This window comes from Bufo bufo, chromosome 7 (genome assembly GCF_905171765.1).
Source record: "Bufo bufo chromosome 7, aBufBuf1.1, whole genome shotgun sequence".
NCBI classification, from domain to species: domain Eukaryota; kingdom Metazoa; phylum Chordata; class Amphibia; order Anura; family Bufonidae; genus Bufo; species Bufo bufo.
Genome location: NC_053395.1, coordinates 43,413,474 through 43,438,321, shown reverse-complemented (window position 1 = coordinate 43,438,321; position 24,848 = coordinate 43,413,474). Strand labels below are relative to the sequence as shown.

General features: G+C 49.4%; 1 protein-coding gene across 1 annotated transcript in view; it reads left to right on the top strand.

The window, feature by feature from the left end:
• PMS2 (PMS1 homolog 2, mismatch repair system component) overlaps positions 1-24,848 on the top strand; it is a 56,107-nt gene that overhangs the window by 11,035 nt on the left and 20,224 nt on the right. The window contains exons 4-8 of the mRNA XM_040440047.1: positions 1,133-1,235; positions 11,534-11,717; positions 12,390-12,560; positions 14,208-14,305; positions 17,575-17,674. Of these exons, the coding sequence (XP_040295981.1) occupies positions 1,133-1,235; positions 11,534-11,717; positions 12,390-12,560; positions 14,208-14,305; positions 17,575-17,674 (656 nt within the window). The remainder of the gene's footprint in view (positions 1-1,132; positions 1,236-11,533; positions 11,718-12,389; positions 12,561-14,207; positions 14,306-17,574; positions 17,675-24,848) is intronic.

Here is a 24,848-nt window from a genome sequence, read left to right as displayed (position 1 = left end):
GGGCTGGTCTCTTGATCTTTCCCGGTACGGGAGTTGTTGGTTCCTTGCCTTTTTCTTCTCTCTCCTACTGCTTTTGGTACAAACTGATCTGCTTAGTGCCTGTGGAGAGGGTATAGCCCACCTGGGAGGAGCCAACACTTTTTATGTCTAGTGTCGCCTCCTAGTGGTAGTTGGACATATACCCATGGTGCTGTGTCCCCCAATGCCTACTACGAGAAAAGGATTTTACGGTGAGGACAAAAAAATCAAATTTTTCTACAGGCTTAAGATACTATTTCTGATCAGAAAAACACCTTGAAATGGGTTCTCTGCATTGGAGAACTTCTACTTGTTAAGAAGGGTCCCTTGACAATAAGATCATCACATAGTGCCCCCCTTCGCCTTCTAAGACCCCCTGTTAGCCAGCTCTGACCTGTGGGGATTTTAGTACTGATGACCTATCCTCAGGATCAGCATGCCAGCGCAGCCTTCCCTTCATTGTTTACCTGCTTGCCGTCGACATCACAGCGGTGAGCAGGTGGAATTACAAGAAGCTGCCCCATTCACTTCTATGGGACGGCTCGTTCTTATACACTTAAATACTACAGAGCCGTCCCATAGAATTTAATTACACCTGCTCACCACTGCGATGTCGACGGCGAGCAGGTAAACAATGAAGGGAAGGCTGCGCTGGCACAAAGTGCTGCCTTCTCTTCAACTAGCTGATAGGCGGGGGTGTCGGACCCCCGCCGATCTGATATTGATGACCTATCGTGAGGATTACAAAGTGCCCATTCAGATCAGTGGTTTGTCTATGTAATACTGGACAAGAGATGAGGATTCCCTTCCATTAAGGGTACATTCACACGAACGTACGGTAGTTTGTTTCAGTGTCCGTTTAGTTTTTTTTGGCGGATTAGATGAGGCCCCATTTATTTCAATGGGTCCGCAAAAAATGCGGACAGCACACCGTGTGCTATCCGCATCCATATGTCTGTTCCGTAGCCCCGCAAAAAAAGTTAAGCGTCCTATTCTTGTCCGTTTTTCAGACAAGAATAGGCATTGTTACAATGCAATTTGAGATTTCTTTATATTCTGCAGTATTTGCCGTGTTGTGTTGCTTTATCTTACTGACTATGTTTTAATCCCTTAGCTTTGAAACATCACACGTCCAAACTGCAGGATTTCTCTGACCTGGTGACGGTGGAGACTTTTGGTTTTCGAGGAGAAGCTTTAAGTTCATTGTGTGCTTTAAGGTAAAGTAGAACAGATTGTACGAATGTACAGAAATCTCCCTTTAGGCTGGAATCAGACATGCAATATTTGATGCCACAGCCAGACGTGGATCCTGGCTGTGGCATCATTATGGACTTATGGACTTTGGCGCAAAAAAACTGGAATCATACGTGAAGTTTTTGATGCAGTTTATTTTTTATTTTTTTGCCATAAAACAGAAGTCACTCATACTTTTCCTTCTTTTTGGATACACTCTTTTCTTTCACTTAAAAAAAAAAAGCCTAAATCCATAAGACCTCGTTCACATTTCCACGTTTGTTCACACATCCATAAACTTCAAACATGCCCATTGAAGTCTATGGGTCTGTGAAAATCACAGACACAACTAGGGCTGGCCTTAGGTGTTCAGGCGCCCTGTGCGAGCTAATCTTGTGGCCCCCCTGGTTCACCTGAACATACACAAAGAGGAAAACAATCTTTGTAACAAACAGTTTTTTTTAATTACAGATAATTTAAATGCAAGTGCAAACAAGTACACTGGGTATGATTAAGAAGGGCAGGGAACTGGCTCTGGGTGACACTGGGTATCAGTGTCACCCAGAGCCAGTTCCCTGCCCTTCTTAATCATACCCAGTGTCACCCTTACCCAGTCCCCTGCCCCCTCAATTAGACCCTGCCCCCCTTAAATTAAGGGTGACAGACACTGGGTATGATTAAGGGGGCAGGGGACTGGATAAGGGTGACACTGGGTATGATTAAGGGTCAGGGGACTGGCTAAAGGTGAAGGTATGATTAAGGGGGGCAGGGGACTGGCTATGGGTGACACTGGGTATGATTAAGGGGGGCAGGGGACTGGGTAAGGGTGACACTGGGTATGATTAAGAAGGGCAGGGGACTGGGTAAAGGTGACAGGGTATGAGTATGGGGGGCAGGGGACTGGCTCTGGGTGACACTGGGTATGATTTAAGGGCCTTATAATGTGCCAGTAAAAAGGGACCCCCATAATGCCCCTCAATAATGTGCCAGTAAGTGTCCCCATAGATGCCCCCATCATGTACCAGTATCAAGCGCCTCTCTCCTCCACCCCACATGTCCCAGTATCATAGTGCCATCTCGCCCCCCCCCCCCCCAAAGTGCCAGTATCATAGTGCCATCTCTCCCCCCAATGTGCCAGTATCATCGTGCCATCTCCCCCCCAATGTGCCAGTATCAAGTGCCTCTCTCCTTCCCACCCCCCATGTGCCAGTATCATAGTGCCAAACCCCCCCATGTCCCAGTATCATAGTGCCATCTCGCCCCCCCAAAAGTGCCAGTATCAAGTGTCTCTCTCCTTCCCACCCCCTATGTGCCAGTATCATAGTGCCAACCCCCCCATGTGCCAGTATCAAGTGCCAAACACCCCCATGTGCCAGTATCAAGTGCCTCCCCCCCCCATGCCCCAGTATAATAGTGCCATCTCCCCCCCCCCCCCCCAAAAGTGCCAGTATCAAGTACCTCTCACCCCCATGTCCCAGTATCATAGTGCCATCTCCCCCCCCCAAAAGTGCCAGTATCAAGTGCCTCTCTCCTTCCCCCCATGTGCCAGTATCATAGTGCCATCTCCCCCCCAATGTGCCAGTATTAAGTGCCTCTCTCCTTCCCACCCCCCCATAGTGCCATCTCCCCCCCCTCCCAATGAGCCAGTATCAAGTGCCTCTCTCCTTCCCCCCCCCCCATGTGCCAGTATCATAGTGCCAACCCCCCTCCCCATGTGCCAGTATCAAGCGCCTCCCGCTCCCCCCATGTGGCAGTAACAGTCGGGCATTTAAAAAAAACAAAAAAACACTTATACTTACCTCCATGTCAGCGATGCGATGCAGCCTCTTCTGGCCTGTGTCCCGCGCTGTATGTCCATATATGGAGTCAGTGCTTGTGTATTTCAGAAAAGTTTCTGCTGAGACTCGAACCCACGATCTTCTGTATCAGAGGCAAGGCACCTAATCACACAGCTATAAGAGCTGCATAGCCACTGACTGAAAAAATATGAGACTTCTACTGTAGACTCGTTTAAAGCTTTGATAGCTAGTGTACATCCATACACATGACAGCTGCCCCAGCGCACTCATCTCTGCTATATCTCTATATATGATAGCTGCCCCAGCACACCCAGCTCTGCTACATCTATACACATGACAGCTGCCCCAAGACACTCAGCTCTGCTATATCTCTATAGATCTATCTACTGTATAGTAATACTTAGAGATATATAGATATAGCAGAGCTGAGTGTGCAGGGGCAGCTGTCATGTGTATAGATATAGCACAGCTGGGTGTGCTGGGGCAGCTGTCATATAGAGATATAGTAGTGCTGAGTGTGCTGGGGCAGCTGTCATGTGTATTAGATGTAGCAGAGCTGGGTGTGCTGGGGCAGCTATCATATATAGAGATATAGCAGTGCTGAGTGTGCTGGGGCAGCTGTCATAGAGATATAGCAGTGCTGGGTGTGTTGGGGCAGCTGTCATGTGTATAGATGTACACTGGCTATAACAGCTATAACAGAGTCTACAATTAGAAGTCTCATATTTTTTCAGTCAGTGGCTATGCAGCTCTTATATCTGTGTGGGTAAGTGCTTTGCCTCTGATACTGTCACGGAACCATGAACCAGACGTACAACAAGAGATAAGTGAAAATAAGAAGGCTTTATTGAAAATAAAGCTGTAAAGCAAAAGTCCAAACGGATGGTGAAACCGAAGCAGAGTCTTTGAGAGGCCAGAGGTCAGGAACCAGAAGGGTAGTCAGACGAAGCCAGGATCAGGAACCAGCAGGGTAGTCAGACGAAGCCAGGATCAGGAACCAGCAGGGTAGTCAGACGAAGCCAGGATCAGGAACCAGCAGGGTAGTCAGACGAAGCCAGGATCAGGAACCAGAAGCAGCAGCAGTCTTAGAAGCATGTGAACACAGGAGGACCAAGCAAGGAACTGAAGCCACAGACCTCCTATATATATGAGCTAGGCATCCAGCTCCTCCCAGTGGGAAGGAGGAGCCGCAGGGTGGAAGGCTACAAGAAACCCAGAAACCAAGATGGCCGCCAGCACATGTCAAACGAAGGAGAACAGCAAGAAGGTAAGACCATGACAGTACCTCCCCCTCAAGGGCCCCTCCTCCGCGGAGCAAAAAACGGTTTCTGAGGGAAGCGTGCGTGGAAGGCTCGGAGCAAGGCAGGAGCATGGACATCTGCGGAGGGAACCCAGGAACGCTCCTCTGGACCATAACCACGCCAATGGACCAAAAACTGCACCCGACCGCGGACCAGGCGTGAGTCCAGGATATTGCTCACCTCATACTCCTCATGATTGCCCACTCGGACCGGACGAGGCCGAGGAACCGAGGAAGTGAAACGATTACACACCAGTGGCTTCAACAGGGAGACATGAAACACGTTAGAGATCCGCATGCCAGGAGGAAGCGCAAGGGCATAGGCTACCGGGTTTACCCTGCGAAGCACTCGGAAGGGACCAACAAAGCGAGGCGCCAGCTTGGGAGTGGGCACTCGAAGGTTGAGGTTGCGGGTGGACAACCATACACGGTCTCCGACCTGGTAGGAAGGAGCAGGCGCTCGTCTGCGATCAGCCTGGAGTCTCTGGCGCTGCGCAGAGGCCTCAAGGGACTTCTGGATCTGTACCCAAGAAGCACGTAGGATGGAAAGGTGATCCTCCACAGCCGGAATATCCTGGGGAGAGAATACCTCCGGTAACACGGCAGGTTGGAACCCATAATTGGCCATGAAGGGAGACGTCCCAGAGGAAGAGTTCACCGCCGTGTTCCTGGCAAACTCAGCCCAAGGCAGGAGGTCAACCCAATTGTCTTGGTGATCGAAGACATAGCAACGAAGGAATTGCTCCAAGGCCTGATTGGATCGTTCTGCGGCCCCATTGGACTGAGGGTGGTAGGCCGAGGAGAAGGAGAGATGAATCCCCAACTGGGAGCAAAAGGCGCGCCAGAACCTGGACACAAACTGACTCCCCCGATCTGACACAATCTCCTTGGGCAAACCGTGCAACCGGAAGACCTCCCTGGCAAAAATCGTGGCCAACTCTTGTGCAGAGGGTAACTTCTTGAGAGGAACACAGTGGCACATTTTGGAAAACCGATCCACAATCATGAGAATGACCGTATGGCCTCGGGATGCAGGGAGGTCCACAATGAAATCCATCCCCAGGTGTGACCATGGGCGCCCCCCGGTGGCTATGGGTTGCAGAAGGCCCAACGGAAGGTGCCGAGGGGACTTACTCTGGGCACAAACGGAGCATGCCGCTACATATGCGGCGATGTCGGAACGTAGGGAAGGCCACCAGAACAGACGTGAAACAGCCCAGGACAGCTGATTCTTTCCAGGATGCCCCGCGGTCTTGGAGTTATGGTAGGTTCGCAACAACCGAGTGTGCAACTCCTCAGGCACAAAACATCTGCCATTGGGTCTCCCAGAGGGAGCACCAGATTGAGCCGCCAAAATCTGCTCACCCAGGGGAGAGGTCAGGCTGGTGCGAATGGCGGCCAGGATCTGATTCGGAGGTATGACCGAAGTCGGAATCGACTCCTCCCTGGACAGCTCGGAGTACTGCCGTGATAGGGCATCCGCCCTGATGTTCTTGGAACCGGGTAGGTAGGAGACCACGTAATTAAAACGTGACAAGAACAGAGCCCATCTGGCCTGACGTGGTGTCAATCTCTTGGCCTCAGAAAGGTAGGTCAGATTCTTATGGTCCGTCAGGATGAGAACCGGAACCACCGAACCCTCGAGCAAGTGCCTCCATTCTTTAAGGGCCTGCACGATGGCCAATAACTCCCTGTCCCCAATCTGATAGTTGCACTCCGCGGAAGACAGTTTCCGGGAGTAAAACCCACAAGGAAGCAGAGGACCCTCTGGTGTTCTACGCTGAGACAGAAGGGCGCCTACTCCCGTCTCAGACGCGTCCACCTCGAGGACAAAGGGCAACCCAGGGTTGGGATGGGACAGAATCGGAGCCGACACAAAAGCGGACTTTAGGGCCACAAAAGCTCGGATGGCCTCGAGCGGCCAGACCTGGGAATTACTGCCCTTCCTGGTCAGATCCGTGAGAGGCTTGGCCAGCATGGAAAAGTCCCTGATGAACTTCCGATAATAATTGGCGAAGCCCAAAAAGCGCTGCAGGGAACGAAGACCACTGGGCTGGGGCCACTGTAAGACAGCCGAAACCTTCTCAGGATCCATGGAGAACCCCTCAGCGGAAATGATGTAACCTAAGAAGGTTACCTGGGATCGGTGAAATTCGCATTTCTCAAGCTTACCGAACAGCTTGTTCTCTCGTAACCGTTGCAACACTCGTCTGACATCCAGAATGTGGGCCTCCATGGATTCAGAATATACCAAGATGTCATCCAAATAGACCACCACACACTGCTGCAACAGGTCACGGAAAACATCGTTGATGAATTCCTGAAAGACTGCGGGCGCATTGCACAACCCAAAGGGCATAACCAAGGATTCATAATGACCGGTCCTGGTGTTAAACGCGGTCTTCCACTCATCGCCCGCCTTGATCCTTACCAGGTTATATGCCGCCCTCAGGTCGAGTTTGGTAAAGACCGTGGCCCCTTTAAGGCGATCGAACAGCTCGGAAATCAAGGGTATCGGGTAAGCGTTCTTGATCGTGATGCGATTGAGACCCCTGTAATCGATGCAAGGCCTCAACTCACCGCCCTTCTTTTTCACAAAGAAAAATCCAGCCCCTGCCGGGGACGAGGATTTGCGAATGTGTCCGCGTGAAAGCGCCTCCCTCACGTACTCCTCCATGGCCTCATTCTCCGCTACCGACAGTGGATAGACTTTGCCACGAGGAGGAACGGCACCAGGTTGTAACTCTATGGCACAATCGTATGGGCGGTGCGGAGGTAGGGCAACCGCGCGCACCTTGTCGAATACATCCCGGTACTCCTCGTATTCAGGAGGCAACAGAGAGTCCGAGGAAGTACACAGCAACTTGACAGACCCATGGATGCAACTAGCCCCACACTGCGGTGACCACGAGAGGATCTCGGCCGATCTCCAATCGAAAGTCGGATTATGCTTCTGGAGCCAGGGGTACCCCAAGACCACCGAGTAGTGTGGAGACGAAATAACCTGGAGGCAGACCGACTCTCTGTGAACGGCACCAATGGCTATCCCCACTGGAAGGGTCTCATGAGTCACGTGTGACGACAGAAGGGGTCTGCCGTCTATCGCCTCAAGAGCCAGTGGGGAACCTCGAGCCTGCAGAGGAATGGAATTGGCGGCAGCGAACACACTATCAATGAACAAACCACCAGCACCAGAGTCCACCAACGCCTGGGTCGTCACCGAGCCCCCGACCCAGGAGAGGACAACAGTGATCAGTGGTTTGTCAACACGGGAAACCGGGGACGAGGAGACTCCACCCAAGATCTGCCCCCGACAGGATCTCAGGTACGAGCGTTTCCCGGACGGTTCGGACATGCCAACCGAAAATGCCCACCGAGACCACAGTACATGCATCGGCCCTCGCGTCTCCGGAGTACCCTCTCCCCCTCGGACAGGCGAGCAAACCCCAGCTGCATGGGTTCACCCCCAGACAAGTCATCCCCAGGAGGCGTGGGAGGAGAGGGAGGCACGGGTGGGACAGCAAACGTAGGCGCCAATCTGTTAGAAGACCTCCGCAGGCTCTCCTTAAAGGAAGGTCTCTCCCTGAGTCTGGTGTCAATCAAAATCAGGAAAGAAATAAGAGACTCGAGCTCCACTGGTAGGTCCTTAGCTGCAACCTCATCCTTCAAGGCATCCGAGAGACCATGAGAGAAAGCAGCGACCAGAGCCTCATTATTCCAGCCCACCTCTGCTGCCAGGGTACGAAACTCAATGGCGTATTCAGCTACGGATCGTGAACCCTGTCTGATGGACATAAGGAGCTTCGCAGCAGAGGCAGCACGAGCCGGCACATCGAATACCTTCCGAAGAGAAGCAACAAAACCGGAAAACTCGGCAACCACCGGATTGTTGTTCTCCCATAAAGGGCTGGCCCAGGCCAAGGCCTTGTCCGAGAGCAGCGAGATCAAGAAGCCCACCTTTGATCTCTCAGTAGGAAAGGCATGTGGCAGCAACTCGAAATAAATGCCCACCTGGTTAAGGAAACCTCGGCACTGAGTTGGCTCTCCCCCAAAGCGCTGTGGAAGAGGGGCAGAACCGGTCATACCCCGAAACACCGCAGGCGCAACAACAGGTGTCGGGGTAGACTCTGGCGCAACAACCGGAGCGGCAGTAGGAGCGACAACCGACCCATCGGCAACGGGAGCGAAATGAGCCGTGCGTTCAAGCAGGGTTTGCAACGCCACAGCGAACCGACCCAACAGGTGATCCTGCTGATCAAGTCTGGCAACCAGCATGGGTAGCGAGGATGGCCCTGTACCGTCAGAACTCATGGCTTGGTCCTAATGTCACGGAACCATGAACCAGACGTACAACAAGAGATAAGTGAAAATAAGAAGGCTTTATTGAAAATAAAGCTGTAAAGCAAAAGTCCAAACGGATGGTGAAACCGAAGCAGAGTCTTTGAGAGGCCAGAGGTCAGGAACCAGCAGGGTAGTCAGACGAAGCCAGGATCAGGAACCAGCAGGGTAGTCAGACGAAGCCAGGATCAGGAACCAGCAGGGTAGTCAGACGAAGCCAGGATCAGGAACCAGCAGGGTAGTCAGACGAAGCCAGGATCAGGAACCAGAAGCAGCAGCAGTCTTAGAAGCATGTGAACACAGGAGGACCAAGCAAGGAACTGAAGCCACAGACCTCCTATATATATGAGCTAGGCATCCAGCTCCTCCCAGTGGGAAGGAGGAGCCGCAGGGTGGAAGGCTACAAGAAACCCAGAAACCAAGATGGCCGCCAGCACATGTCAAACGAAGGAGAACAGCAAGAAGGTAAGACCATGACAGATACAGAAGGTCGTGGGTTCAAATCCCAGCAGACACATCTCTCCTGAGGACGGCAATACAGATGACTATGTCGTTACAGTGTGTGGTCTTTGTGGCAGTCGCTACACCGGCCAAGGAGCCTCCTAGCTGTCGGCACAGAGCTCGCACACCCCAAAGGCCGGCCCTGTAAATGGCATCTGTGTTTGGTCAGTGTTGGGTCCATTTTTCTCTGACCACTGATGCTTTTGAAATTAATTTTCAGCTGAGCCATGTCTGTGAAATAACACAAGGTGGCTAAAAACGGACAAACAGACCAAACACGGATCCTTCACCGATGAAACACAGACTGTTTTTTCTTTTTACAGTTGTCAAAAGGACACAGAACTGCGAACCATGTGAAGTGATGCGTGCTGAACGGTCGTAGAAAAGTATATAAACGTCCTTTCTAACTTTAGTGTTCTGCTTCTGGTCTTTTTGCCCTATAAGACGCATCGCCACATAAGACGCACCTAGGTTTTAGAGGAGGACAATGAGAAAAAAATATTTTCTTATTAGATATCTGATCAGACCCCCAAGGTTAATCAGACCCCAATAAGACCTCAGATCAGACCCCAATGTGAATGACCCCCCAATCAGACCTCAGATAACAGCCCCAATATAAAGAGCTCCATTCAGACCTGAGATTAGACCCCCATGCCTCATATCAGCCCCCAGCCTCATTTAATCAGCCCCCAGCCTCATTTAATCAGCCTCCATTCCTTAGATCACATAAAATAAAAAATCCACTTACCTCTCCTGCTCTGGATGCCGCCGCTCCTCAATACAGCGCTCTGTCTTCTTAGCAGGAATCGGTGAGTACAGAGCCCGGGGAGTGCATTCACCGCTTTCCGGTCCTCTGGTTCTAATGAGCGCTTCCATAATAAAAGCGCTCATAAGTATTTGCCCCATAAGACGCAGTGACATTTTCCCCCCACTTTGGGGGGGGGGAGTGCGTGTTATGGGGCAAAAAATACGGTATATATTAAAATAATAATAATAAATTAATTATGCCAATATAAACATTAAAATATTGATGGTTCCAATGTTAGCGAGTGTGGTAAAACTACTAATGCTGTCTAAGAGCCTGTAACCTTAGACTAGACCTGAGGTCCCCAACTTTTTGTATGTTCTGAGCCACATTTCAGTGATGATCGGGAGCAACAGGCAATTCAGATACAGTATATAGATGAGACATTTTGAATGTGGAGAAACGTGAAATTGCAAACATTTGGTGATTTTATATTTCGGTGTGAAATTGAACACTGGTATTATACCATCTGAATTGGCGCTGTTTGGTGGTAAATCTAGGATAGGTCTGCAATAATGTAAATTGCCGGTACTTATGGTCATAACTCTGGACTCCCATGGCGAGCCACACAGCTAGATAGTCTAAAAATGTGCCACAGTGACTGATGCTGAATGAAATATCCGGCGCTCCTTTAGGCTTCCTGCACATGTGGTTTTTCTGCGCAGATTCTGGTGCGGAAAGACCACAGCGTAATACAGGACCAGCAAAATGTATGAGATTACACAAGTCTCACGTACACTTTGCTTCTTTCTTACGTGTGGAAATTGACCTGCTGTGAGGATTTAGACATCCGCAGCGTGTCAATTATGTTTGCAATTTTTGGGGCAGATTTCGCCCTTTTTCAATGAAAGGGCGAGATCCGTGGCTAACCACATCAAATCCGCACCAAAACTGTAACTAACAGGTGGATTTGGTAAGGAAACATATACAGAAACTCGTGCATTTTTTTTCTGCATGTTTATCGTGTGCCGGTGGCCTTAGACTGTCTTGCCTAAATTCATACCACCTATTAGTTGGCTTACTTTGTGCCACAGCTATGGCCCAATTTTGGTGCTGCACAATATGTTATCTTCCCCATGAAGTCATGCCTCCTACTCAAGCATGGCAGAAAAATTCTCTAAAACACTTAAGAATTGTGGCACATTTTCATTTGTAAATCTAATGTCTGTTTTAGTAACTACTTGCATTCCCCACGTAATTATTCTGAAACATCTAGTGTCAACAGTTTGAGATGAAGGGTCCAGATGGATGTTACCAGATGAAGGGTCCAGATGGATGTTACCAGATGAAGGGTTCAGATGTGCACAGTCTGACACTGTCAGTACTGATTGGCTTGTCTCAGATTGTGCAGCCCCCCTCCCCAACTGGTAACACCCATCTTGACCTTATAGCAGGAATATTAAAGGAATGGCACAGAGTTATACGAACAGATGCTCCAGAATAGTTATTACATGGGGGATGCAAGTAGTTACTAAAACAGACATGTCTAGTTATATAAGAAGTTACTCACTGTTATCTATGTGTTTTTTTTTCCTACAGTGATCTGTCAATTTTCACCTGTCATAAATCCGCTAAAGTGGGCACTCGCTTGGTTTTGGATCAAAATGGAAAAATCAATCAAAGATCTCCCCTCCCCCGACAGCAAGGAACAACAGTCAGCATTCAGCAGCTCTTCTACACCTTGCCGGTGCGGCACAAGGAATTTCTGAGGAACATTAAAAAGGTGTGCGACTAGTAGTGTGATACATGGATATGGATGTGTAGTGTTCATCCTGTGAACTTCTGATACAGTATTTGATTAAGTAGGCTTGGAACGGCATATACACAGTCAGCACCCCCCCCCCCCCCTCCTCCCTTGCCACATTTTAAAGGGTAACTGTCATTTTTATTTTTTATTGTCTGTCAATGATTATCAAAATATCTGTAATTACCTTATAATAACAGCTTTCATTAATGTCCTCTGTCCCTTTCCACTGCTCCCTTAAAAGACAGTTGCTATGGCTCATCTGTCACCAGCTAAGAAGACGGAGGGGCGATCCTTCACACTGCATGTCTGCATTAGGCTTCAGAGTGAGGAGGCGTGTCTCTCAGTAATCCAATCTGATTGGCTGGCAGGGAGCTGCTGGCTACAGCAAGTGTGTTAGTGAAGTGAAGGAAAGCAGTTTTGGCCTCAGAGAACTGGCAGAGGAGCCATCTTGAGAAGGTCCTCATATTGTACATTTTTAACAGCCGTAACTAAGGGAAAAACTCAAGGAAAACAGTGGTATGTGAAGAAACTAAAGATTTCTTTATGCATAATTCGGCCGCAGCAGTAACATATGCTAAAATTGATTTTATTTTTTTATGAAAACATGACAGTTACACTTTAAGTATTTCCTTTTTTTTCTCTTTAAAGGAATTTGCAAAAATGGTTCAGGTTCTACAAGCTTATTGTATCATTTCGACGGACGTGCGTATAAATTGCACCAACCAAGTGGGCCAAGGGAAGAGAACCCCCGTCGTCTGCTCAAGTGGTACTTCAAGTAGTGTGAAAGAAAACATAGGAGCTGTGTTTGGCCAGAAACAGGTAAAATCCACATTAAACATAGAAGGGAGGTGGAACAAGACAAGGGGCCCCATTCATTCGGGTCATAAGTATGCTTAAAGAGGAAGGATTTTTCTGACATGACGTCCTTATTCTGCGGCTCAATAAGAATACATAGATACCAAACTTGTATACGTTTTTTTTTGTTTTTTGTTTTTTACTACTTTAGAAATAAAAACCTTGAAAAAAAATCTAAATTTTTTGTGCATTGCCATATTCTGACATAACTGATTAATATTTCCGCCCACAGAGCTTTATGAGGGCGTGGTTTTTTTCTTTTTTTTTTCGGGACGAACTGTAGTTTTTATTGGTACCCTTTTTGTGGTACGACTTTTTGATCACTGTTATTTATTTTTGATAGGGTGGGAAAGGTGTCAGAAAAATGGCGAATCGTTTTTGATTTTTCCGTTACGACGTTCACTGCACAGGAGTTTATTTTTATTTTTATAATAGTTCAGACATTCCCAGACGCGGCGATACATGATATGTTTTTTTTATTTTTTTATTGTCAATATATTTTTATATGTAAAATAGGGAAAGGTGTGATTTAATGTTTTTTTTTTTACCTTAAATTTTTTATTTATTTAAGAACTATTAGCCTCCTTAGGGGCTAGAACCTGGGATCTTTTGATCCCTTGTCCTATTCATCCTAATAGAGATCAATTAGGGTGAATAGGATTTTTACACTGTCACTGCTGCGCTGTGCTTTGTGCACAGCGCAGCAGGGAGCTTACCATGGTTGCCTTGAAGGCTTCACAAGCATCCAGGCTGCCATGGTAACCGATCGGAGCCCCGCAATTTCACTGTAGAGGCTCCGATCGGAAGGCAGAGGGAGCAGCATCTCCCTGCCTTGTCTCACAGGTGCCACAATCAGCGTTAATCGCGGCACCTGAGGGGTTAAATGCCGTGGTTCAGCGGGGACCACCTTTTCTCGACATTCCGGCCGGGTGCCTGCTGTGTGATACAGCCGGCACCTGCTGTGTATTAAGCGTGCTCACTGCAGCAGCCCACCCCATACATTACCTAAACCACCGTGACATACGGGGTTAAAGGGGTATTCTCATCTGCACATTTCTGGCATATCTACAGGTGCAGGTCTCACCTCTAGGACCCCTTCGGATCTGAAAATGGGACCACAGAAAAATAGCCGAGCGTGCTTACTTAGCTCATTTTTGGAACGACTATAGAAGTAAACAGAGAGAGAGCCACCCCTCCGTTCACAGCAGCGCAAGATGGGGCCCCCGTACACACAATAGGAGCGCGTCCCATAGGTGAGACCCACACCTGCCAAACATTTATGGTGTATCTTGTGGATAGGCCAGAAATGTCCATATGGGTTATTAAAAAATCCATATATGGTACTCCTATAAGGCCAATTTCACAAGTGCAATTTGGGCAAATTTCTTTGCCTGTATTAGGGCCACAAATTCCAACTCCATCATGGGTCTCATCACGCAGACTAACAGCATCGGAGGGTTTTATGATGCTGTTAGTTCGGGTGGTCAGACCTGTGCCTGCATCATGTTGATGGAAGATTTGGCCTACAGGTAAGTTCAGACGCAGCAGATAATCCAGCAGCTTGGGCGAGGAGGTAATCATTCTGGATTCTGTCTCTTCTCTCCCTGTCAGTTGCAGAACCTGATTCCTTTTGAGCAGCTGCCTCCAAGTGAAAGTGTGTGTGAGGAGTATGGGCTGAACCATGCAGATGTCCTAGGTGGTTTCTATAGGTAAGTAACGATGAAGATGGCACATGATGTATACCACCATGGTATACCACCACTATCCACATGCGCGTCTACAGACCTGCCTCTACCATGCAAATAAACTCTGTAAAATAAAGGAAGCCAGGTGATGCTGTATGAGAAAGATTTGGCTGGTTAACCCTTAGGATACTGGATGTTTTTTTTTTTTTTTTTCATTTTTTCGTTTTCATTTTTCTTTCCTGTGTTCCTGGAGCCATAACTTTTTTTACTTTTTCGTTCTTTTTTTACTTTTTCGCTTGTTTTTTTTGCCGGATAAGTTGTACTTTCTAGCACCACCATTTAATATGGCATACCATGTAGTGGAAAGCGGGGGAAAAAATTTCAAATTGGGTGGGATTGGAAAATAAAAAAACGCAATTCCTCCAGTTTTACGGGTTTTGTCTCTATGGCATTCCTTATGATTTTTTTTTTATATCACCATATTCTGACCCCCTTAACTTTTTTTTTATAGTTATATCCACTGAGCTGTGGGGGGGCTAATTTTTTGCGGGATAACCTGTAGTTTTTATTCTTGATACCATTTTGGAGTTTGTGTGTCTTTTATATCACATTTTATTCAATTTTTTTTTTTTCGCGGTAAGAGAAGCGATGAAAAAATGGTAAATAGGCCATTTACTACTTTCTTCCGTTACACCATTCGCCGTATTGGAAATACAGTACAGACCAAAAGTTTGGACACATCTTCTCATTTAAAGAGTTTTCTTTATTTTCATGACTATGAAGGCATCAAAACTATGAATTAACACATGTGGAATTATATACATAACAAACAAGTGTGAAACAACTGAAAATATGTCATATTCTAGGTTCTTCAAAGTAGCCACCTTTTGCTTTGATTACTGCTTTGCACACTCTTGGCATTCTCTTGATGAGCTTCAAGAGGTAGTCCCCTGAAATGGTTTTCACTTCACAGGTGTGCCCTGTCGGGTTTAATAAGTGGGATTTCTTGCCTTATAAATGGGGTTGGGACCATCAGTTGCGTTGAGGAGAAGTCAGGTGGATACACAGCTGATAGTCCTACTGAATAGACTGTTAGAATTTGTATTATGGCAAGAAAAAAGCAGCTAAGTAAAGAAAAACTAGTGGCCATCATTACTTTACGAAATGAAGGTCAGTCAGTCAGCCGAAAAATTGGGAAAACTTTGAAAGTAAGGGCTATTTGACCGTGAAGGAGAGTGATGGGGTGCTGCGCCAGATGACCTGGCCTCCACAGTCACCGGACCTGAACCCAATCAAGATGGTTTGGAGTGAGCAGCAGAGTGAAGGCAAAAGGGCCAACAAGTGCTAAGGATCTCTGGGAACTCCTTCAAGACTGTTGGAAGACCATTTCAGGGGACTACCTCTTAAAGCTCATCAAGAGAATGCCAAGAGTGTGCAAAGCAGTAATCAAAGCAAAAGGTGGCTACTTTGAAGAACCTAGAATATGACATATTTTCAGTTGTTTCACACTTGTTTGTTATGTATATAATTCCACATGTGTTAATTCATAGTTTTGATGCCTTCATAGTCATGAAAATAAAGAAAACTCTTTGAATGAGAAGGTGTGTCCAAACTTTTGGTCTGTACTGTATGTTTTTTAGATTTTAATAGTATAGGCATTTTTTGGATGTGATGCCCATGATGTTTATATTTTTTATTATTTATGTATTTATTTTTTTATTCTAAGGAAAGGACCCCCCCCCCTCTTTCAATATTTAGATTTTTATTTATATTTTACTTTTTTTTGTAGTCCCTTTAGGAGGCTACAATGTCCACTACTTTGTTTTTTATAGAATATTACTATACTCTAAAAAGGAGTATAGTAATATGTGGATTGACGATTTCCTATGTTGGCCTGCCAGCTCTAAGAGGCTGGGACTCTTCAGAGAGACCCAGCCCATTAGAATGAATTACCGGCATCCCCGGCCTTATTGCCAGTCACGGACATTAGCTGTGGGCCTCTGCTGTTTGAAACAGCAAAGACCCACGCAGCTATGCTGCACACTCGAGCGGGTGCCATGTTTAAAGGCCACACCATCGCCGTACAGCGCTGGTAGCGAACAAGTTAATGCTTTTTGCTTCTCCTTTTATGGCATTGAGTAGTCACAGGGGGAACCTGAAATGTATGGTTGTAATTGGCCTATGTGCAGCAGTTCATGAGGCTGGATTCACAACCCCGTATTAAGGGTCCATTCACACGTCCGTATGTGTTTTGCAGATCCGCCGAACACGGACACCGGCAATATGTGTTCAGCATTTTGCGGACCGCACATCGCCGGCACTCTCATAGAGAATGCCTTTTCATGTCCGCAATTGCGGACAAGAATAGGACATGTTCTATTTTTTTGCGGACCCGGAAGTGCGGATCCGCAAATGCGGATGCAGACAGCACATTCCGGCACCATTGAAAATGAATGGGTCCGCACCTGTTTCTTAAAATTGTGGAATGGATACGGACTCATTTTGCGGACATGTGAATGGACAGTTTGTGTGAACTGTGTATCTTTTATTTTTTATGAGTCCCTTCTAATGGGATGGGTCCCCGTTTGCTGGCTATTTATATATACATTTAAAATATGGCTGTGCATACTATGAGGTCCCATAGCAAACCTTGGGGCCCCATGCTGCAATACCTGCTTTGGAAGCATGTTCTGAAAGCGTTTATGATTATGTTGGTCTCCCTGTCGCACACGGTGATGTCACAGTACATGAATAATGCAGACAGCAATGCCACAGTACAAGGGTAATGTGCTGAGTGACTTCACAGTACAGGGGTAACGATCAAGCGGTGATGTCCTGGTAGTTATGCAATGAATGTTCTCGTGGGGAGCCCCTCAATGTCCACCCCTGAAACTATTTTTTTGCTTCATTGCATTTAAAATAAAAAAGCAACTCTGAATAATATTGATTTAACATTTCCTGCCTTTATTGTGTGTAAAGCTCCTATGAGGAACAATGTGTCTCCATGGTTACAGACTACAAATAAACCCTGTGTAGTCTGATCGTACAGTCTTACTCCTCTGTCTTTACTCTCTTTTTGGTAACCTACAGACATGGGAGAAGGGGCAGATTGAGGGGAGAGGCGACACTACAGTGTCTGGAGTTTTTTGCATACTAACGGCAGATTTAGACATCGACCTGATAACTTTAACTCAGAGATTGTTCTCATTATTATTGTGCTTTTATTATATTGTTAATTAGGAATGAGAGAACTGTTGACGCACAAACATTCCTACGTATAATCTTGCTATCAGTATTTCAGGATACATATCTCGATGTGACCATGGTGTAGGACGAAGTGCCACGGACAGGCAGTTCTATTTTATCAACCAGCGGCCTTGTGACCCTGCTAAGGTAAAAATGGTTTCAGTTAGGTCCTGAAAATGAGGATTACATTTGAGGGGTTGTCCAGTCTTGGGAAAAAAAACATGTCTATTTTATTTCCAAAAACAGCACCACACCTGTTCGCAGGTTGTCTGCGGTATTGCAGCTGAACACCAATCATTACAGTGGAACTTTGCTGAGCTAGTGCTGATTCTGGAGGAAGGCAGACGTTTTTCTAAGGGCTCATGCACACGGCTGTTGCTAGGCCGTTCCGTGCATTGGGGACCGCAATTTTCGGTCCCCAATGCATGGGCAACATCTGCGCGGATTCTGCAGACTGATCCAAACCCATTCAACTTGAATGGGTCCTGAGAAACCCCACCGATGCACTCTGTAGTATTTCCGTGAAGTTCTGTGCCTCCGTTCCGCACTGGACCTTCCGGATTGCAGACCCATTCAAGTGAATGGGTCCGCATCCATGATGTGGGCTGCACACGGCCGGTGCCCTTGTATTGCGGACCCGCTGAGCCCTAATACTGTGAGTTTTCATATACATATAGTACATATAGATATTACGTGGATCCGGATGCCGTCCATTCACTGCGGCAGTGTAGGACAGAACCAGGTGTTTAAAACCTGTAGGGGAAGATTGATGAAGACCGGCGTCTAATAAGTTCGTTTTTGGAAACTGCACCAAATTTATTAAGAGGTGCACTTTTGGGGAGATTTTTGGCAAACGCCCCTAATGAGTAGACCTGCGAAGGGATGCATACTTACCTGCTTCATGGCTCTGGCTCAGCGCTCCTTTTCTCCGCTTTACTCCCAGGACGAAAACTTCCGCTTTGACGCCGAGACCTGCTCCCTTTGTGTCATGTGACCATTTGACAAGACGTAAGGGGATAACATCATCTGCAGCCAGCGATTGGCTGCAGCGGCTACAAGGCAGAATGGTACATCCTGGGAGCTCAGTGCAGCAGCTAAGGCCGGGGAGAGAATGAGCTGGGAAGCAGGACTTTGCGAAAAACATCCCCAAAGGTGTACAACCCCTTTAAGCAGTCCTAAAGACAGAAAATGAAGCATATGCTTGCCTTGAGCTGCATATTGCGCCAGTGTGTTTAGTTAGAATTGACCAGCTTAACGCCACCTACTTTTATTGTCACTTTTCACAAGGGCCAATAAGGGAAAAAAGTAGCAAATTTTAGAACTGGTTCAAAGCTATTATCCCTTAGGTTACCAGAAGAATCTGTGATTTCTCGCCCAGTTTCCTTGGGGGACACAGAAGACCTTGGGTATAGCTCATCTCCATAGGAGGCGTGACACTAAGTGAAGACTGTTAAGCCCCTCCTCCACAGCTATACCCTCAGCCTGGAGAGAGAGACTGCCAGTTTTTGCTTAGTGTCCAAGGAGGCAAGACACTCCCTGCTCTGCAGGGCTGGTTTCTCCTTGTTTCAATTTTAGATTTTTACTTTTTTCTTTTTGTTCCAGATCATCAGGGATAACAGAGTCGCACTAGACCTCTCTGTTCTCCCGGGGTTGAGCTGCGCCAGTGCCGGCAACCGCACTGCTGCCTCCCCCACAGAAGGCAAGGTGGACCAGGGCAGCCTAGCTCCCCTGCATCCCGCCAGCGCAAGGGTCGCCCGCACGCCAAGTCCCTCTTCCAGCGTCCTGCCACTACGGTGCCAGTAGCTGAAGGGGCGACCCTGCTGGAATGGACCGAGGGTGAAGACGGCTGTGGTAAGAGAGAGGCTTCTCCAGCCCTACGTCCCCCACTCCCCCACCCTGGTCTCCTGCGTGCCTGACCCCCATACTGGGCCTCTAGTCCCTTGCTGGATCTATGCTGGCCCCTGGGCAATCTCCTTCTGCCTCCCCCCCCCCCCCTGCCTGGCTCCCATAGACATGCAGCCAGTGGCTGTCTCCACAGCCAGCTACAGCTCAAGGCCTGAGGCTCCTGACGGCTGTAGAGTAAGGCCTCGCCTCCGGCCGACATTGGATTCGGTGCGGCCGGTCGCCGCAAAAATCTTAGCCCAGGCTCCGCGGCCTGCTAGGCCGCCATTCCGGGTCCCTGACTCTTCCGGCCGGCGGGGTGGACTCCCGCGGCCGGCAAGCCGCCATTCGAGCCCCTGACTCTTCCGGCCGGCGGGGTGGGCTCCCGCGGCCGGCAAGCCGCCATTCGAGCCCCTGACTCTTCCGGCCGGCGGGGTGGGCTCCCGCGGCCGGCTTTGGGCTTGATTTCTATGCAGCAGGCCCCGGCCGACCGTTGGTGCCGGTCGGTGGGGCTCCGCAAATTTTGGCCCAGGCTTCGCGGCGTGCTGGGCCACAATTCCGACCGGCCCGCAGGGTGGGCACCCGCGGCCGGTTTTGATGCGTCACTCCTCTCAGGTCCCGGTGGTACATACCGGGCGCCGCAAATTTAGACCCCGGCTTCACGGCCCACTAGGCCGCAAAATTCCGGCCTCTGGTAGTGGGGGCGGGAACTTCTCCAGGCGCGAATTCTTCCCGCCGGGAGGTTCCTCCGCCCCCAGGGGATCGCAGCGCCGCCCTCCAGGCCGGATCCATGTTAACCCTTTGGGTACAGGCCGGCTCCCAATGGGCCTGTATGGCTGGCCCCCCCTTTTCCTGACTATCTGTGCCCCTATAGGTGGCCCCCCTTTAGCCTCAGAGAAGCTGTGTTTTTAATAAAAAAAATAAATAATAATAATAATAATAATAACAGATTTCTATGAACTGCGCAGGACGCTGCAGCCTCATCAGTAGTGCTGCATGTCTGCATGCCCTCTTTCCACAGGTGGCATAGTGTTGCGCTCCCAACCTGCGTCGGTGCTAGGGCATTTCCCTTTTTAGGCGGTTTTCCTGCCCTCTTCCAGGATACGGCGCTGGCCAAGTGCATGCGGCCCTTCTGTAGGCAGCATTCATCATCTCTCCAGTTATTGTGCCTGCCATGTGCATCCCCCCTCTCCTAGGCGGGATACTGCACTCTCCCTGGCTGCCGGCTGGCCATGTGCATGACCCCCTTTTAGGCGGAATACTGCACCTTCACCGGATACGGTGCTGGCCATGTGCATGACCCCCTTCCATAGGCGGAATGCTGCACTCTCTATAGATTTGCTGCCGGCCATGTGCGTGACCCCCTTTCTCTAGGCGGAACACTGCACTCTCACTGGATTCACTGCCGGCCATGTGCGTGACCCCCTTCCATGGGCGGAATGCAGCGTTCTCACTGGATTCGCTGTCGGCCATGTGCGTGACCCCCTTCTCTAGGCGGAACGCTGCACTCTCACTGGTTTCACTGCCGGCCATGTGCGTGACCCCCTTCCATGGGCGGAACGCAGCGCTCTCACTGGATTCGCTGTCGGCCATGTGCGTGACCCCCTTCTTAGGCGGAACGCTACACTCTCACTGGATCTGTTGCCGATCATGTGCATGACCCCCCTTTTTAGGCGGAATACTGCACTCTCACCGGATTCGGTACTGGCTATGTGCACGACCCCCTTCCATAGGCGGAACGCTGCACTCTCTCTGATGTGCTATGATGTACTTATGTACTATGTTACTATGCTGCACTCTCACTTTTCGCTGCCGGCCATAGGCATGACTCAGGCAGCATACATACATCCCTCCGTCTGTGGTTGTTTTCTCGCAGGTACGTTGCTGGCTATGTGCATGTACCCCATACATGGCGGAGTGCTTGCACTCTCGCTGAATCCGCTGTCTGCCATATGCATGACCCCTCTTCCGTGGGCGGTGTATGCACTCTCGCTGGATTCGCTGCCAGCCAGGGGCATGCCTTCCTTCCTCAGGCGACATACACACATTTTCACTGACTGTTTGTCTCTCACCAGTACGATGCTGGCCATGTGTATGACTCCCATACATGGCGGGTGCACGCACTCTCCCTGGATGAGATGCTGGCCATGTGCATTACCCCCCTTTTTTTCTGGGCGGCATGTTACACTCTCACCGGATACCTTGCTGGCCATGAGCATTGCCCTCTAACATGGGTGGAACGCTTGCACTCCCATTGGATACGGTGCTGGCCTTATGCGTGGCCACCCCTCATTCCATGGGCAGAATTTGGCACGCTCATGAGATTCACAGCTGTCCTTTTATGGCTGTGCTGGACTTGTACATGTCCCCCTTCATTGGCAGAGTAGTTGCACTCTCGCTGAGTTCAGTGTTGGGTGTATTATTGCACACTCACTTAATGCTAGGATAACCCTGTGCATGTTCCCCTTTCACTAGGTGGACCTCCTGCGTTCCTGCTGGATTATAGGGTATGTCCTGCTTCTCCGAAGTAGGTACGGCTTTAGGCATCACTCCCTTTTGGGACCGGCCTTTGCACTCTTGCCGACTGCAGTTTGCCTGATACAATTTCCCCCCTTTCGGGGCGGACTGCTTGCGTTCCATCGCATGCTATACTAGGCTTGTGCATAACTCCCTTTCAGGTTGCACTTTGCAATTCCGTAAATGCTGTGGCACTCTGTGGCGAGCCCCCTTTTTCGCTGAATTAACCTTTTTGCAGTGAGCGGACGTTCTTGTGCGTTGTTTGGGCCGTGTATGCCTTCTCCTCCTGTAGGTGGGTTGGCCTTCTCACTGCTTACGGGCTGCTCGTACGTATGCCTCATCTACTTTCTGCGGCATACTTTTGTTTTCTTGGGATACGATGCTTGCCGCAAACCTTGCACTCGTCTCTAAGGAGTTCATTCTGTCCACCTGACCCGGACGGGCTCTACTTGCTCTCTGCTGCACGGAGCTGGGTGGTACTCATTCATTTAGTTGGCCCTTCATCCCAGGGAGTGTTCATGGGTCCTAGATGCGTGCCCATTCGTCCTTCCTGCGCTAGTGGTCACATGGTCGAGAGTGCGGTTGTCTGGAGCGCCCCTCGAATTCTTCGTTGGCTCTGGCAGGACTGCGGTTCCATTGCCTGCTGCAATTTCCTCCTCTTCGGATGTAGTGTGGTATGAGTCCTTCCTCTTGGCGCCTCTACGCTTCAGTATGATCTGCTACCAGGTGCGGGCCGCTTTCTCGGGAAGGTCACCCAAATTCTCTTGGGTGCTCGATTACCCAGGTCCGGAGGACCTCCGCCTTGGGTTCTTCAGGGTATTCGCCTTCTGCGAGGCGGTGAACCGGGCATCTCACAGTGTAGCAGGGTTCTGCTTTTGAACTGTCCTATGGCTTCCCTGTTGCCACTCCTCCGTTCGGTTGGAGGGTGTTATGCCAGGCCTCTGTCTCGACTACCTTATCTCGCCGGCTCTGTTTGGCTCCCGCTCGGTACAGATCACTCCGATGTGGCTTCTGTCCCGACAGACTTCAGAGGTTGTTCCTTCACTGTCCTCCCCTCTGGGGAGAGCATGGTTGTTCATGTGGATAGTTCCGGTGTTCCTTTTGGCCTAGTACTGTCTCCCTGGTTCACACTGGCTGTATTAGCTGTGCCTATTTACCGAGTCTACCGAATTCTGTCCTCCCGCTGAGTGCAGATTGCGTGGTCCATTCTAAGACAATGGTCCTGCTGTAGACTTACCTTCTCGGTAACTTGGGGGGGACTACCTTTCGGTCCAGATTGTCCTTTGATCTCCTACACCGGGACTGTAGAACATGGCTACATCAGCATGAACTTTAGCCTGTCTTGTCCTGGCATCTGGCGGATGCTGGGCGGACCCTTTGGTTCCTTTCCGTCTGTCTTTCTGCTCCCCCACTCGGGTGGATACGGGACAACGTTGCTCGGGGGCCGACGGGACCAGTTTTGTCGACTTCTGCCCGTGTTACTGGTCTGCGCCTGATCACATTTGGTTTTTCGCCCGCTTGCCAGGCGGCTCCAGCGGGTTCGCTACTGTCCGCTCCTGGCTGTATTTCGTCCAGGATCTGTCGTAAGACTTATGATTTTTTTTTTATCTGGGGTTCTGTGGGAAGCTGTGCATTCCCCACTCTGACCTTTCTCTCCCCATGGTTCTGTCTTTTTTCCAGTCCGGCCTGGACCTGGGACTGGGATTCCTTTACTTGAGGTATCAAGTGTCAGCGCTGTTCTTCCTCTTCCAGCATTCCCCGGCCCTCTGGGCCTGTCAAGACCTTCTTACTCGAAATGGCTCTTTGGTTCCTCTGTACTGTCCTTCGGTACCGCCCTGGGAACTACATACTGAGTTCTCGGCGCTCCAATCTTGTCCTTGGAGCCGTTACAGAAGTTCTCTCTACCCCGCCTGTCCTGTACGGTTGTGTTTCCGTATCAGTCGTGTCTCTGACGGGTGCCTGAATGGCCCCTTTTTGTTCTGAGCCTTCTGTCTTTTCCCAGGACAGGGCTGTTCTACATCCCGTTCCTTCCTTCTGAAGGTGGTGTTTGCCTTTCGCTTCAACACTTCACCGATTTGGACGTTGTTTGGGCCTTGCAGTTTTTACTTGGAGATCTCCGACTCTTGTCGACGTTCGGTCTCTTGGGTTTCCTGGAGGTCCGCGTTTAGAGTTACGGACTCCAGGGTGGTTTTTCTCCGCTTTATCAGATTGGCTATTGCTGAAGTTACCGCACCGAGGGCAGGATTCTGCCTTTGCTGTCACCGTTCATTTCACCAGAGCGGTCGGTGCCTTCTGGGCCGGAGGCATTGGGCTTCGGCCATGCATTTGAGCAAGGCGGCCACAGGTCTTCCTTACACGCTTTACAGAGTTCTACAGTGTGCATACTCTGGCTTCGGCGTATGCTGCCTTGGTCCGCCTGGGTCTGCAGGCGGTGGTTCCTTGATGCCTTCGGGTGCTTCGCCTTGGAGCTGTGGTCCCTCCCCTTTTGGACTGCTTTTGAACGTCCCAAGGTCTTCTGTGTCCCCCAAGGAAACTGGGCGAGAAAACGAGATTTTTGTATAACTTACCAGTAAAATCTCTTTCTCGCTCTTTCCTTGGGGGACACAGCACCCACCCATTCGTTGTTTTTCTCTACACGGTTTCCGAGTTTGTGTTACCCGTTGGGTAGTTGGCTTGTTGGTTCCTTGTTGGACTTTGCCTTTTCTCACTGCTTGGACACGCAACTGGCAGTCTCTCTCTCCAGGCTGAGGGTATAGCTGCTGGAGGAGGGGCTTAACAGCTTTCACTTAGTGTCACGCCTCCTATGGAGATGAGCTATACCCAAGGTCTTCTGTGTCCCCCAAGGAAAGAGCGAGAAAGAGATTTTACTGGTAAGTTATACAAAAATCTCGTTTTTTATAAGTTTTTTGTATTTTCAGTAAAT